General features: G+C 38.2%; 3 protein-coding genes across 3 annotated transcripts; all 3 read right to left on the reverse strand.

Annotated features, from left to right (window-relative positions):
- Window positions 1-2,376: 2,376 nt before the first annotated feature.
- On the reverse strand, window positions 2,377-4,112 carry LOC113765793 (DELLA protein RGL2-like). The gene has a single exon (XM_027310046.1). It carries the CDS (start codon window positions 4,109-4,111, stop codon window positions 2,687-2,689), a length of 1,425 nt encoding a protein of 474 aa, XP_027165847.1. The 5' UTR covers window position 4,112; the 3' UTR covers window positions 2,377-2,686.
- Window positions 4,113-6,462: 2,350 nt separating this feature from the next.
- LOC113764977 (DELLA protein DWARF8-like) lies at window positions 6,463-8,308 on the reverse strand. The gene is made up of 4 exons (XM_027309026.1): window positions 8,164-8,308; window positions 7,919-8,009; window positions 6,710-7,349; window positions 6,463-6,645 (listed from the first exon to the last, which is right to left on the reverse strand). The coding sequence occupies exons 1-4, from the start codon at window positions 8,306-8,308 to the stop codon at window positions 6,463-6,465; spliced, it is 1,059 nt and encodes a 352-aa protein (XP_027164827.1).
- Window positions 8,309-8,664: 356 nt separating this feature from the next.
- LOC113765251 (E3 ubiquitin-protein ligase RHF1A-like) lies at window positions 8,665-12,629 on the reverse strand. The gene is made up of 8 exons (XM_027309365.1): window positions 12,317-12,629; window positions 11,382-11,428; window positions 11,163-11,225; window positions 10,944-11,034; window positions 10,545-10,852; window positions 9,621-9,728; window positions 9,151-9,541; window positions 8,665-9,033 (listed from the first exon to the last, which is right to left on the reverse strand). Exons 1-7 carry the CDS (start codon window positions 12,503-12,505, stop codon window positions 9,151-9,153), a joined length of 1,197 nt encoding a protein of 398 aa, XP_027165166.1. The 5' UTR covers window positions 12,506-12,629; the 3' UTR covers window positions 8,665-9,033.
- Between the last annotated feature and the right edge of the window lie 1,114 nt (window positions 12,630-13,743).

Raw genomic sequence — 13,743 nt, forward strand, 5'->3', positions numbered from 1 at the left:
GAAGAACAGGCGCGTTTTGCCCACGAATCGTTACGGTGGATGCTTTCCGTCTATTTGCCAGTTCAACCCAAACCACAGGGGGTTTATGTATAGCTTTTTGAACGATGGGGGGTTATGTGGTTTTTTCGAAAACCACAGGGGGCTAAAATGTAATTTGCCCTAAATTTAAAGGGTTCGTCGATGGTTTCTGCAAAACATGATAACATTTTACCTATCTCCTCAATCCTCTCTTTGTGTGGTCCAACAGCAGTTATCTTCAGAAGTTCAAGTTGACATTCTTGCCTTCCAGCATGAGCTTGCATGATGATTGGCCAGTGCGATCCGCTTTTGATTCCTAAATCAACTATATGAACCCTTTTAGCTGCTGCCAGATTGTCCACCATGGCCTGAATTGCAGTGAACTGAGTAACTTGACAGAAAGGGAGTTCCTGCTGACACTCTACCACAGCAGGCTGAAGAGTTGTGAAAGCCTCTTCAAGCGTTGGCATCCTTTGACTTCCTTCTGATGCTTCAGGAACCACAACCCCAGTTTCTCAAGAGATCCTCTCTTGAAGAGCCGCAGAAAAATAGTAACGAATGATCATTTCCGTCACTTTGATACTTTAATCTAAATCATGAGGGGGTTATGTATAATTTTTGAAATCATAAGGAGTTATGTAAAAAACACTAAATCACAGGGGATAAAGTGTAATTTGCCCTGAAATAAAACCGGGATGTACCATTTGAAACATTATTATTTAATCTAGTCTTGTGTTTCAGATGAAAAGCCGACTAATGCGGGAGAAGTTTCTGAAATCCAAACAGATGTAGCAGCAACCTGCTGCTGTCCTCTACTAAAGTATATGTATAAGAGTTCGATCTCCCAACAAGTTAATGTATGATAGGTCTATATAATCAAGCATGTTTCTTTGTCCATAGATAGTTGTTGGGATACTATGTAACTTTTACAAGAAATAGTTATTTGTGCAAATGAGGCTGTAATCTTCCCAGTTTTGGAAGTAGTGAAACCTGTTAGAGATTCTGCTTCTCCTCGGTTTAATCCAAAGATTTTTCTTGCGTGACTTTGCAAGAGCCTTGAATCAAATAAAATGGTGAACGGAAAAATCAGTCATGCGGTTCAAATAAAAAATGGAGCAGGAGACTTTATAGGTCTGCTTTCCTAAAAGATGACATTTCCATGAGAATAACTTCGAGGAAAGTCAGAACGAAGTTCATACTAGATACATTTGGCTTTACCAATGACCTGATATATTAGTGAAAAGATAGATATTCGATGGCCATAAATAGTGAAAAATAAAAATCAACTTAAGCACAAATATTTTTAGCACTGTCTCTGATGGATTTGAGCATTAGAGTCGTCTCTTTCCGTTCTAAGATGCATTGTTTTCTCGCTTGAAGTTTAAGACAAACTTTTGATGTGTACATTTCAATGTTTAGATTCTTTAGAAGTACACCTGATTTTGCTTTAAGTAGCAGTTCATGATCACAGACTGGCTAATTTGAGCATTTCTGCGGTACAATGATTCTAGAAAGCTTAGGGGAAGCAAGGATGTAATAGCAGTTGATCATCAATGCAATTCTCACAGACTGCTTCAATAAGTATTATTTTCATCCATTCAGCCAAGAAGTCACTCTCACTGCGTATTTTTTTCTTCTAGCATCAGGTAGTTCTTTTATAAATTGTAATCCGGTTTTGGAACTCACTGATTAACTTGCGTGATAATGCTGTATAGTCACAGACAAAAATATGACATTCTTGTCTCGAAAACCCCTCACGTTATCATTTCCTTTGGTGATGAGTCTTGCAGGTTGAAACAACAAAAGGGCATCTATCATCTGTTTTACAATCTTTTAAACAATATTCAATCTTGTATTCTGGAACAGTATTTAGTTCAAAAAAAAATCTTCAATTCGTTATCCTTCAGGTGTTGTAAACTTCGGTTTTCAAGCCTAGGATGTGGCTGGCAGCACATAGAAGCTTCAACGAAGTTAGAAAACTAAATTGGATTCTGTAGTAGCTCGTTGCTGTGAATGATCAGGATGAGAACATTTGTTAGCCAGTGGAGCTGTTTTTTGTTATACTTTGAAGATGAACTAGTTAGGCACATATTGGATAGAACCCTGTATCTAATCTCTAGATCATTTAAATAACAGCAAGATTGATTCTGAATATGTTAAAAAGAGTTCATTTAAGTTCTTATGTGCATCTCCTTCCTGCATAATTACCTGGAATGGCTGTTTGAAACTGCAAAACATCACGGTTCCTAGATTCATGTTAACATGATTGATAACAAATAACTCAAAAGCTTTTCAAAAGCCAACATTTCATGCAGTGGAAACTCAAGTTCCTACTGTGAAACATAATGTCTGCTTCGTTCTGTCATTCAGCTATTGGTCTACAAAGATTGCACTAGTTCATGATTCTATGCTGGCTTTTCCATGCTCCACTGACGAGCTGATCACTATGGAACTGCTTGTTGGATATTCAAGACAAAGAAAAGTACGAGGAGCAAATAGTCTATAAATCCTTTCATTTCATTCACTCTTAATTAAAATTACATATGAGCTGAACTTGTAGATGATGCCCTAACATGATCAACGCAAAGACTCCTTGAAATACTAATTCTAAGACACTTGTATGAAGTATCAGTAGGCCAACTCGATGAACTAATCCCAAGCACATTAATCAACACTTCCAGACACTGAGCATATGAATTGGAGTTCCCTTCCACCCTATAGTCATGCCTTTTCCATTTACCTCTAGAGTGCAAGAACTCCAACAAGGATTGCTTTTCGCAACCAAGTTTGCTTGACAGAAAGCCCAGTTGCTCAACGTAATTTCAACCATGCCAAATCTTTTCAAGAAAGCTCTCCAGAAACCAATACTTTCTTGGCGATGAATGCTTTCCTTACCTCTCGAGGTAATAAGATATTGAATCCCTTCTCGGAGAAACATTCCTTCAATAATTGCTCTGCTTGGACTGTCACGGTCCATGCAACTCTCAAGACAATCAAAAAGAGCTGCTGAAACTGAAAGAGATGCATTAAATCGATCCATGAAAAGAGGCGCATTTGTATTTGCTTCAATTTCAATCATCACCATAACACGTGGTCTGAGTTTCTTAATAGTTGATAGAAGAGATTCTAAGTGATGAGGCCATGCTAACAAACTTGCCAGTCGCAGCTCGGAGTAAATTGCAACTACTTCATTAGCTGCTAACTGGAACAAGTATTGGTCAACATTCTGCAAGTCTGAAACAACTATTCTGAATGCAAATGGAATGTTCAAGCTCGCAGCAAAAGATGATAGCTGCTTACCTATCTCTTCAATCATCTCTTTTGATGGTCCAACAGCAGTAATCTTGAGAAGCTCAAGTGGGCATTCATGTCTATTAGCAAGAGCCTGCATCAAGACTGACCACTGTGTCCCACATTTGATACCCAAATCAATCAAATGAATTCTTTTAGCAGATCCAACATTATCCAGTATGGCTTGAATTGCAGTGAATTGGGTGATTCGGCAGAAGGGAAGTTTAGCATGACATTCCATCAGAGCAGGATGCAGACTCAGAAAAGCCTCTTCAATTGTTAGATCCCTCTGATTTCCTTCCGGTTTTTCTTGCAGAACCTCTCCTTCCGTCTCCATGGTGATCTTCTCTTGGAGAGCTTCAACAAAATAATAGACTACTCTTTGAATTGGATTACCACTAAGAGAAGCAGAACCTTGACAGATGCTGAGCAAATTTCTTGCATGAACAAATTGTTGGTTAGAGAAGTTAAAAGCAGCAGCTTGAAGTAGTAGTGCAAGTTCAAAATCTTTGTAGTTCTCAGGCGACACTGCAGATTTAACATAAGAAAGATCACCTGATCCTATTTTCCTGGCCATTTTGATAATGTCAACAGTTGATAATTCCAGCGACAGAGGACAGGAAATGCTGGATGGTTCACTGGTGGGGCTTTGCTCAGGCATCACTTTGCTTTCGTGATGTTTCTTTATGAGATGCAAGGATGCTGCAGGAAGAAGTTGGTTTTTATTCTTTGCTTCAGCAAGAAAAGAGATTGGCACTGTAGTTTGAGCTCCCTTTGTGATTTCTTCATGTTGTGGTTCCATATTTTCCGAGTTACTTTTTTGAAGTTGTAGCTTGGTTCTCTCCTCCAATTTGTGGGCTTTTAAACAGGAAAATATGTGTAAATTTTATTTTATAAAAAAAAAGCCGACGAAGCTCAATTGAAATTCTCAAGAAAGGCCAAAAGACATAAAATTTTGTTTCCCAAATGCTTTTCTCATTCACAAGAAATGATCACTATATTTTCATGGAATATTTTAGACTTTGTACTCTTCCTAATTGCCGTTCACATGGACAAAAGGACTTCTTAACTCTCTGCTATTTGTTTCATTGCTGAGGGCTAATGTATTATTATTTAAAAAAGGATGTGATGTTAAGCCAATGATAAGCCACTCTAGACATCAGAAATTTTGGTTTTGTCTACTTGGTTGCAAAGCCGTCTAATGCAGAAAGAAGAACTAAAACCCAAAGCACAATTACCCATCAGCTTACGACAAAATTTTGATCTCTCAAAACAGTCAGAGTTCTTCATTGGTCTACCACTTAAGCATATTCTTTTGTCAAATGGATAGTTGCTTCCCAGTCTTTAATCGAATGTCATTAAGATAAGAATCTAGCTATAATCTTCCCAATCTCTTTGGAAGTATTGGCTCGTCAACAGCCATACTTAAGTTAAAAAAAAAAAACTAGATTTGGAAGCTAGGATCATAATTAACAACCTCATGAGGGTTCATATGAAATCTATAGATTTTTTCCCCCTTTTTGGGGTAAGCTATAACCTTACATTAAGAATGTGCAGGCCAAACCTTCAGTTGTTATGAATCTTTGGGGAGAGAATATTGCAGCTCTTCCTGAATGGTGTAACACTTCTTGAAAGGGTTGCTATAAATCGCGAATTACTTGTACAATTTCATAATAGAGATGTAATATAGCTTACTGTTCGTATGGTTCATCATTCATGCATCTCAAAATTTAGTTATTTGGACCGCACATCTTGAAATTTTGCACCGTTGGCCAAATGATGGCCGTGATTCACAGACAACCGTCCTAGCCCCTTTTCAGAATCTTTGGAGCGCTCTGAGAAGTGTGATATGACCTACACTTTCTCAGTTATTGTACTGTTGTACTATTATTCCTGCAACAAGAATGATCCTAGCTATGACAAACTTTGTATGTCCTGATATAGTTCAAAAGAGGACCAACGTTAGTCCAACTTTCTATTGCAGAGTTGGAAGAGTTCTGCTTCATTTGAGGTAACATCAGTTCTGAATACTAATTTGAACATACTCTAGGCCCAGATGAAGCTATTTGAAATAAAAATAGGAGAGAACTGCAGAGAACCTCAGGGAAGAATTTGCTCATTGATATAATTCAAATACAAGTCTTACGTACAGATTGCTTTGATAATGTGTTATGTTTCAATAAAAGCTTTTCTTTTGATTATTGTGATTAATTTTCATCTCCAACGTAATTTACAGATTGCTTCTACACCATTATTGCTCCCTTTCTTCGAAATGCATCACCAGCACTGCCATATGGTTTTTGGACTTGTTGGTTAAACTTTTCAATAATGCTCTAGAGAGTGCCAAAAAAAACATCACATTGTGACGAGAAGAACAACGAAAAACCTAGAATGCAAAGCATCATGGAGCAGGGGGAACAACTCTTAAGAGATACGGATATCATATTAAAAGATCGAAGGAATTTTGATACTTTTGCCGATTCTTTTGTCCAAGCCTGAACAAAAGCTTAGGAAAGATAGTGAATGCAGAATACTTCACATAAATTTCCAAATCAACTTTGTACAGACCATCAGATTTGCCAAGTCTTTTCTTGCTTCGCTCTTAGGCTCCAATGCTCCTTCAAGCAATCAAAATCCCAAAACGCACAATGTGTCTTTTCGAGATTTCTTTGCTCAACCTATGAGCATAAAAGCAAAGCAGAGAGAAGATCAACAATTACGATGTTCTATCTACAGAAATCAGGATAAAATGTCATGCAGCAGCAGATATTGGAGAAAGGGAGTAGTCAACTTGAAAACCAGGTGTGATTCAGCTAAGTGAACATCTCTATCTTTATTTTACTGAGTGCGCAATAGAAGACTAACTTAACAAAGTCGTGATATGTATAAGCAGAAAGATAATACTTAAGAGAAAAAAGTCCAGGTACTACCTATTGCTAGCTCCAGAAATGAATGCTTTCTTTGTAATAAATCTCTAGCTTTGCCTTCCGTGGTGATAACATTTTGAACCGCCCGCCACATGAAAACTCTTTCTATAGTTGTTCCGCCTGGATGGTCACTGTCCATGCAATCCTCAAGACAGTCTGAAACAGCAATGGAGATTGTAAGTGCCGCAATAAAACAGTCCATGAAAATAGGCATATCTGTCCGTGCTTAAACTTCTGTTATCACCATAACACGAGGATTAAGTTTGTTGAAAGTTTCTACTAGAGAAAGTAAGTTATCAGGCCATGCTAACAAATTTACTATATGGAACCTTGAGTGAACTGCCAATACTTCATCAGCTTCTAACTCAAAGAAATCTGCCTCAAGATACCTGATCCCTGAGACAACTACCTTGAATGCAAAGGGTACGTTGACGGTCTTGGCAAAAGAAGACAGAAGACAGCTGATTACCTACCTCTTCAATAATCTGTTTTGATGGTCCAACAGCAGTTATTTTGAGAAGCTCAAGTGGACAATCATACCTATCAGCAAGAGCTTGCATCATGACAGGCCAATATGACCCGGTTTTGATCCCCGGATCAACCAAATGAACTCTTTTGGCAGAAGCCACATTGTCCATTATGGCTTGGATTGCAGCGAATTGGGATATTTGACAGAAAGGAAGTTCATACTGACATTCTATCACAGCTGGTTGTAGACTCGTAAAAGCCTCATCAACTGTTTGCTTCCTTTGATTTCCTGCAAGTGCCTCTGAATGAACCATTGTGCCCACCTCCCGTGTAATCCTTTCTTGGAGGGCTGTAGCGAAAAAGTAGGCGACTCTTTGAAGTGGATTACCAGTGAGGAAGGCAGACTGTACACAGATCCCAAGCGAATTACATGCACAGTCAAACTTCTCATTTGAGAAGTTAACTGCAGCAGCCTGAAGTAGTAGTGCAGGTTCAAAATCTTTGTGCTGATCATACGACAAGCCAAGATCAGCGTAGACATCAACACTAATCAAAACAGAAGCTCCACCAGAACTGATAGAGGTGAACTGGAGCAATTTTGCTCTAGCCATTTTGATAATTGCATCAGCCGGGAATGCTAGACGGCTAGGACCAGAAAAACTAAAAGATGCTGTATTGCAGCCCAAATCATTCAGTTTTTCCCAACTTCGCTTAACTTTTTTTTTTTTTTAAAAAACTTCGTTTCACTTTACTTTCATGCGTCTACAAAAGTTGTAATGATTCTAGAGGAATTGATGGAAGTTCACTCTTTGCTTTGGCTAGATGATACATTGTTGCTTTCTTTCTCTGCAGTTTCTTGAAACTCAGTCGTAAATGTTCAAGAAATTTCAGAGCACAGCCCAGAATCGTGTCTTTTCATGATCTTGTTCTATCCATTCAACATTACTTCCTCTGAATCTACTCTTTCATCGCATAAATAGCCGCTCCAGAACTGCAAAAAAAGGATTTTTTTTTTTTTAATTCTTAATGCATAACTTACTCTTGTTCTAATGTGTCATTCGCATATAAAGGCCGCCCACTGCTTAGAAGAAACTAATTTGACATGGATTCAGTTTTAAAATAGTTACGATCAGAGACTCTTAGGCCCTGTTTTTTTTTCCAGGATTCCAGTGAGGAAAGGAAAGGAAATGGAAAGCAAATTCCTGGTTGGTTACGATAAGAGCTGCGGCTTGAAGTCTAACTCAAGTTCAAAATCTTCCTGCTTTTTAGGTGGCAGACCAGAATCAGCACAAACACAGTCACTGACTACCATAGAGACAACATCAGAATATTGAGAGGTCAACCAAGACAATCTTGCCCTGGCCATTTGGATAATACAAGCGGGTGACATTTCTTTAGAGCAGGAACAGGAACTGCTGGATGGTGCAATAGAGCTTTGCTTAATTAATCTTTACTCGACCGATTTGCTTCATTTTGCTCTCATACTCCTTCAGAACATAAAATGATGACAGAGGAATTGTAGCTTTATTTTTCGTCTCTGCTTGTTGTGAGGCCATGGTTTCCAAGTCTTCCTGTCGAAGTCGTTGCTCAATCCTCCCGTCCATTTCCTAATTGCTTTTAAACGAAATTGCACTTGTAAATGAAAATTTCTCAACCCCATGGACCTCGTTTAGAAATTAACAATGATTAGATTGGTAGATGTTAAAACTACAGAACAACATTAACTGTTGCATGTTGGTAAAGACTTGTCATAAACCTCTTGGTTGTGTGGAGCAGTACGGTAATGTGTGAATTGGAATCGGATGGTGATCAAGAGAGCATAAATTTTGAAGAAAGGCAGAAAGCTATAAGATGGTGTTAACTTTCTTCCTAATTTCTCCGGACACCTAATTTTAAGAATTGTAAGATATCCACTGAAGAAAAAGGCAAGCGTCAGGAAATAGAGCAAAGGCATAAAGTGTAAAAGAAGTAACATGATGCATCAATACTAGATATAATAAAAATGAAAGAGCTGGCTTTATGATCTCAATCTCAGCCGCTGTGGCATCCATTTCAAAGTGGACAATACAAAGGACCTCGAAAGGACAGAGGCTCAACTAGGTAAGTTAAAAGCAAACAGACTGTCATGCAATCAACTGTGTGCAGCTAGTGCAATACATAATATGCCTGGACATTCCTGGGATCTCACATTTTACAGAGGCTGCAGGATGCGGATCAATTATCCTTCTATAAACGTCGGATACATCACTTGCAGATTCCATTTCCAAAAGGAAAACATATAGATAGTCACCGATCAGCAATTCCAATCACTGAAGTGTCAGCAATTGCTCTGGAAAGAGAAGAAACAAAATCAGTAAAGATCATGAGGAAAAAAGCAAATGGTTAGAAGTACAAAAGAATTGCATAAGTTGATGAGAGAAGAATAATCATGACAGAGGTAATATACCTATATAAGAGAAACATCCGCTTGGGCTGGTCTGGTAGTGGAGTTGAATGACAGAACATCAGAACTCATACCATGTGTAATTTCCCTATAACCTGCGATGGGATACTGAGTTGCAATGCTCTCCTCTACACTCTTTCCTTCGTGTGAGAAGTTCACCGTATCGGCGGTCGGGGCCGGTGCTCCTGGAGTTTCTACCGGAGCACTTGACTGAGGAACAAAAACACCAGTTCTTTTTGAGGAAAGATCTAAACGTTCAATCATTCTTGCAACTCCAGCAATGCCTGCACTCATCTCGCGCTGAACTCCTCTACCCAATTCCTTGACCGTAGTATTGCGAGCCAACAACTTATCCTTAAAACCACGTGTGCTTTTTGTAATTGTTTCCTTATACCTGAACAGAATTGTTCCAGTCTCAGATTTAACATAGTTACTACAGCCACTCAAAAAATACCAAAAGTGAATCCTTTTACCTGGCTGAAGCAGCAGACACTTTAGCTTTAACAGACTCAGAGAAGGCAAGGAACTCAAATGAATTCAGTTTGCGAGGAGCATCAGGTGATGGTTGGTGAAAGAAAATCCTATACAAGCACAAAATTCATCAGTAAGACAATGATTGTTGTGTGAAAGAAACTACTTCTAGACAGTACGGAAACCATGAAAGAATCTCTGTGATGAAAGTTCCAAGATGATAACAATCAAGCACAAATAAACTTCTGTGAAATGCCGCTATGTATCATCTTTTTCATGTATATAATTACACAGTGATTAATCACACAGTGTCTGGAGTTGCAATGAGGTAGCAGTGAACTAGATAATTGCTTTTGAATGTCAAGAAGTTCTTTCCATGAATATAAGCTGTAGTGGAGCCAGGTTTTAAAAAAAAAACATATCTTTTTATGAACAAAGGAATTTTCCTTCAAGAGAACTCTAGAAAGGCCAGTTTGCAGTAAACTGTTACAAGTAACCACTTATAGGACAATAAGGACAATTAGCAACAACCTTGCTTCAACTAGAAATTTTAGCATGATGCATATCATTTGCTTCTCAAACCATTACAATTACATCATGGTTGACGTATAATGTTTACATTTGATACAATTAAAACTGTAATTTTGAAAATATTAGCAAGCTACGTTGCAAGAAAAATCATAAGAACAAAGGCCTTTTTGTCTAACAAGGTTTTCTGACGGCTATTAGTAGAACAGCTCTCTTGTAGTGTGTAATCCAGTTACTCCCATGGTTTGTTTATATTTCAAGTCGGACAGATTATTTCTCAATGTAACATTGATGAGCATAATGTAAAGAACAGTAAGCATAGAGGACCGGTACCTCCTTTAAGCCATTCAATTAAATTTAATTTTAGAAACATGCAAGAGTAACAGTTCCAGCTGTACCTATGGCCAACATGACCATCTCCAGTTTCAGGAGTCATGGATGTCACATCCACAACAGAAGGAACTGCTGATGATGCTTCTACCTCAATGGTGCTAGCTGGTGCACCTGTAGTAACTAAACCACCCTCCAACCCATAAGTCAAGTTAATCCCAATTTCCGAAGGGACAGTAGGGAATACTTCGGAAGAATCTAGTCGTGATGCTGTTTGCCTTCTGCTTCTGTTAACATGACGGGCTCTGCTTGTAGCAGCAGCAAAATGCTGCAGAAATTGCTCCTCCTCATCAGGATCAATTACATAAGAAGAATCCTTGAAACAAAAAACAGAAAAATGTTCTCAGCACAAGGAATGAAGACATTGAAGAAACATACATGGAATTTAGAGTTGCTATACTACTTACGTGGTTCACTTCAGGACCCTCATAAACAACACGGATACTACTTCTTGCTCTCTTGCTTCTCTCAACTTTTGCAGCACATAAAAGCTCTTGGCTGGAGAAGGGAATTAAACAGTGGTAGTATAAGAAATCAGAAAAATTCAATGCAGTAAAAACAAGAGAAGAAAAGATAGTGAAACAAATTAACCAATAAAATCTTTACATATTAGGCTTGCATCATACCTGGTGGGATCCTTTAATTCAAGAAGTTGGCAACATATAGGGCATTCTGTGCTTCTCTGTGACCTGAAACGGGCATATACCGGTCAATTAACAAAAATCTGATAGCTGATATTCACACGGAGCCCTCAAAACATGGAAGACTTTTTTTTTTTTGGGAAAGAGGGGGGGGGGGTGTGGGGGAAGAATGCACTATGTTTGACAAACAACGAAGAAACCCACCATTCAAGAATACACTGCAAATGATACTCATGCTTACAATTGGTGACCTGAAAAGAAAACAAGTCAAGAAGTTAATAACAGTATCAATGATCGCAAAGAAAACAAATAATCCTTGTACAACTCCAGGTACAGATGCAGAGTAGCGCAGCAGAAACTACATTTGGATGCAAACGGAGAGGCAACTAAACAAAAACAATATTCTGAAAAGGGTAACCAAAAATATAAAGTTGTCAATGCAGTGAGGTATATTTGCTCTCAAGTTCTTTTATAATCCCAGAATACCAAGACAAAAATAACAAGCTGCATAGGATTAGTCTAAAACTAGAAAAGTAATCTCATTTAGCTTGGGAAATGTTTTGATCGAAACAACCAACAGAAAAGTAAAAAAATGGCCCTTAAAAGTACACTAGAGTCATCAAATCATAGAAAGATGGTTACCATAGAATTGCAGTTTCATCACTTAGAATAATCTACCAATCAAGAAAAAAATGATCAGCAGATTACTCTTAAGGTATAACTCCATCCAACATAGCATTGCAAACTGATTGAATATTGCTTTAATAAAAAACAAGGCCCCAACTTTACATGTGTTTGCCTGTTTTAGTAACATATAAGTCACGTGGCATTACATCAATAATTGCTGTAAAAACCAGAAAAATTTTTAAAGATCAGAAATCACCTACTATATAATCCATACAAGAAACAAAGAAAGAATTCAATTGAAACTAAAAAAGGAACAAAAAAGAGAGAGAGAGAGAGAGAGAGGAACACTTATTCTAGTTCAAAATCTTGTAAATAGTATAAAATTTTTTTCTGCAAAAATTCTCTAATTTTAAGTAATAAGACAATGAATTTTATCGACCCCAAAACGACCCGTAATTCATCAAGGAGAGACCTTTGGATATATAGAGAGAGAAGGAGCGAGAAGAGAGTACAGTAGGAGGATCGTGTGAGCTGAAAGGCTCCAGACAAATGCTACATCCGTCCTCGAAACAGTCGTCCGAAACGGCGACGTCGCCGGCGGCATTGTCTGGTGCCGGAAATGAGGATGATGGTGTGCTGATCGTCATGGTCTTCATGATCGTTGATGGATTGTCGGATGAGATGATCGTCTCAGTAGCCATTGTGGAAAAAATTAATCGTAAAAGTGACTAATTTAGCTCAGCTCAGCTCAGCTCACGCACTCAATGTGTGTAATTGTATGTGTGTGGAAAGAGGACGAGGCCGAAGAGACGGAGAATTTAAGAAGAAAAGGAATAGAAATACTACTAGTAAGTACTAATACTACAACAGTTATTTTGACAAAAAAAAAAAAAAAAAAGGTGATACGAAATAATCAATCACTTTTCAAAAAAAAAAAAAAGAATACGAAATAAGTTTTCTTAAACCAATTACAAAAAAAAAAAAAAAGGAAGGAGACGAGAGGAAATGCTGGAAGAGTGTAGAGAGGAAAGGGCCGAGTATTCCTGCGTAAAAAGGTCAAGAAAAAGCAGTGGACAAATGTTAAAAATGGAGCATTACAACCTTATAATAATCGACGAATAGTGCTTAGCACCTGAATTAATGAAAATCCAAGCAATGAATTCCGTTTTAGACGGTGGTTGTGTGGAATCAATCAACGCCCTTTTACCATTTCCACCTTCCCTTCTTTCCTTTCCCCCTTCCTTCTTATCGTTTGGAGACTACTAGTACTAGTAAAAAGGATGATTAGATTGTAATAGTTTCCTGCAGAAAATTTTTTACTTTTCTGCGATTGCGATTTCTAATTATTTTTTTATTTTATATATATCAAATTATTATGATATATCAAATGGAGAATAATGGGTACATTTTCAAAGTCCCGATGGATGGAGTCATAGCCATAGGTGATGCTTCATTTTTATGGATGAAAATGGGGTAACGAAGAAGGAAGCGCGTGATTCAAGGGAGTCAGTCAAAATTGGAGCTCAAGTACCAAGAACATGAATGGCAGGGACAGTACTGTATGCATTTATTTATTAGTATTGGTCAAGAATTCTACACTAAAGGGTAAAACTTAAAAGTCATCCCGACCAAAAGGTACAGCTAGGCTAACCGGTTTCCTTGCCGTAGACCAAGTCGTCTTGCTCTTTTTCTTCATGGTACTTTAATTTTTTCCCCAATTTATTATGAGATTGAAAAAACATTAAACAGCAACACTCGAGAACTTGCCCGGGGTACTACCTACTTCAAAACTTGCTCGGGGTACCACCGACGGGTTGCTCGGATGGTCGTGTAGCCCTCATTAGGGTGAGATGGCCTGGGTTCGATCTCGAGCTCAACAATTCAACATAATTTCCTGAGGATCGGTAGGGCTCGCTCTCCTCAGGGTTGGGGAACTAGT

The sequence above is a fragment of the Coffea eugenioides genome, chromosome 3 (assembly GCF_003713205.1).
Source record: "Coffea eugenioides isolate CCC68of chromosome 3, Ceug_1.0, whole genome shotgun sequence".
Lineage (NCBI taxonomy): Eukaryota > Viridiplantae > Streptophyta > Magnoliopsida > Gentianales > Rubiaceae > Coffea > Coffea eugenioides.

What these genes read in the sequence shown, in the direction of transcription:
- LOC113765251 (XM_027309365.1), bottom strand. Translation starts at nt 12,505, where the DNA reads ATGGCTACTGAGACGATCATCTCATCCGACAATCCATCAACGATCATG. An exon ending in TTGCAGTGTATTCTTGAATG is followed by an intron (nt 11,226 to 11,381) that starts GTGGGTTTCTTC and finishes TGCCCGTTTCAG; the next exon opens with GTCACAGAGAAGCACAGAAT. An exon ending in GAATTAAAGGATCCCACCAG is followed by an intron (nt 11,035 to 11,162) that starts GTATGATGCAAG and finishes TCCCTTCTCCAG; the next exon opens with CCAAGAGCTTTTATGTGCTG.
- LOC113765793 (XM_027310046.1), bottom strand. Translation starts at nt 4,111, where the DNA reads ATGGAACCACAACATGAAGAAATCACAAAGGGAGCTCAAACTACAGTG.
- LOC113764977 (XM_027309026.1), bottom strand. Translation starts at nt 8,308, where the DNA reads ATGGACGGGAGGATTGAGCAACGACTTCGACAGGAAGACTTGGAAACC. An exon ending in GAGCAAAATGAAGCAAATCG is followed by an intron (nt 8,010 to 8,163) that starts GTCGAGTAAAGA and finishes TCTCTATGGTAG; the next exon opens with TCAGTGACTGTGTTTGTGCT. An exon ending in CAAAACAGATTATTGAAGAG is followed by an intron (nt 6,646 to 6,709) that starts GTAGGTAATCAG and finishes TTTGCATTCAAG; the next exon opens with GTAGTTGTCTCAGGGATCAG.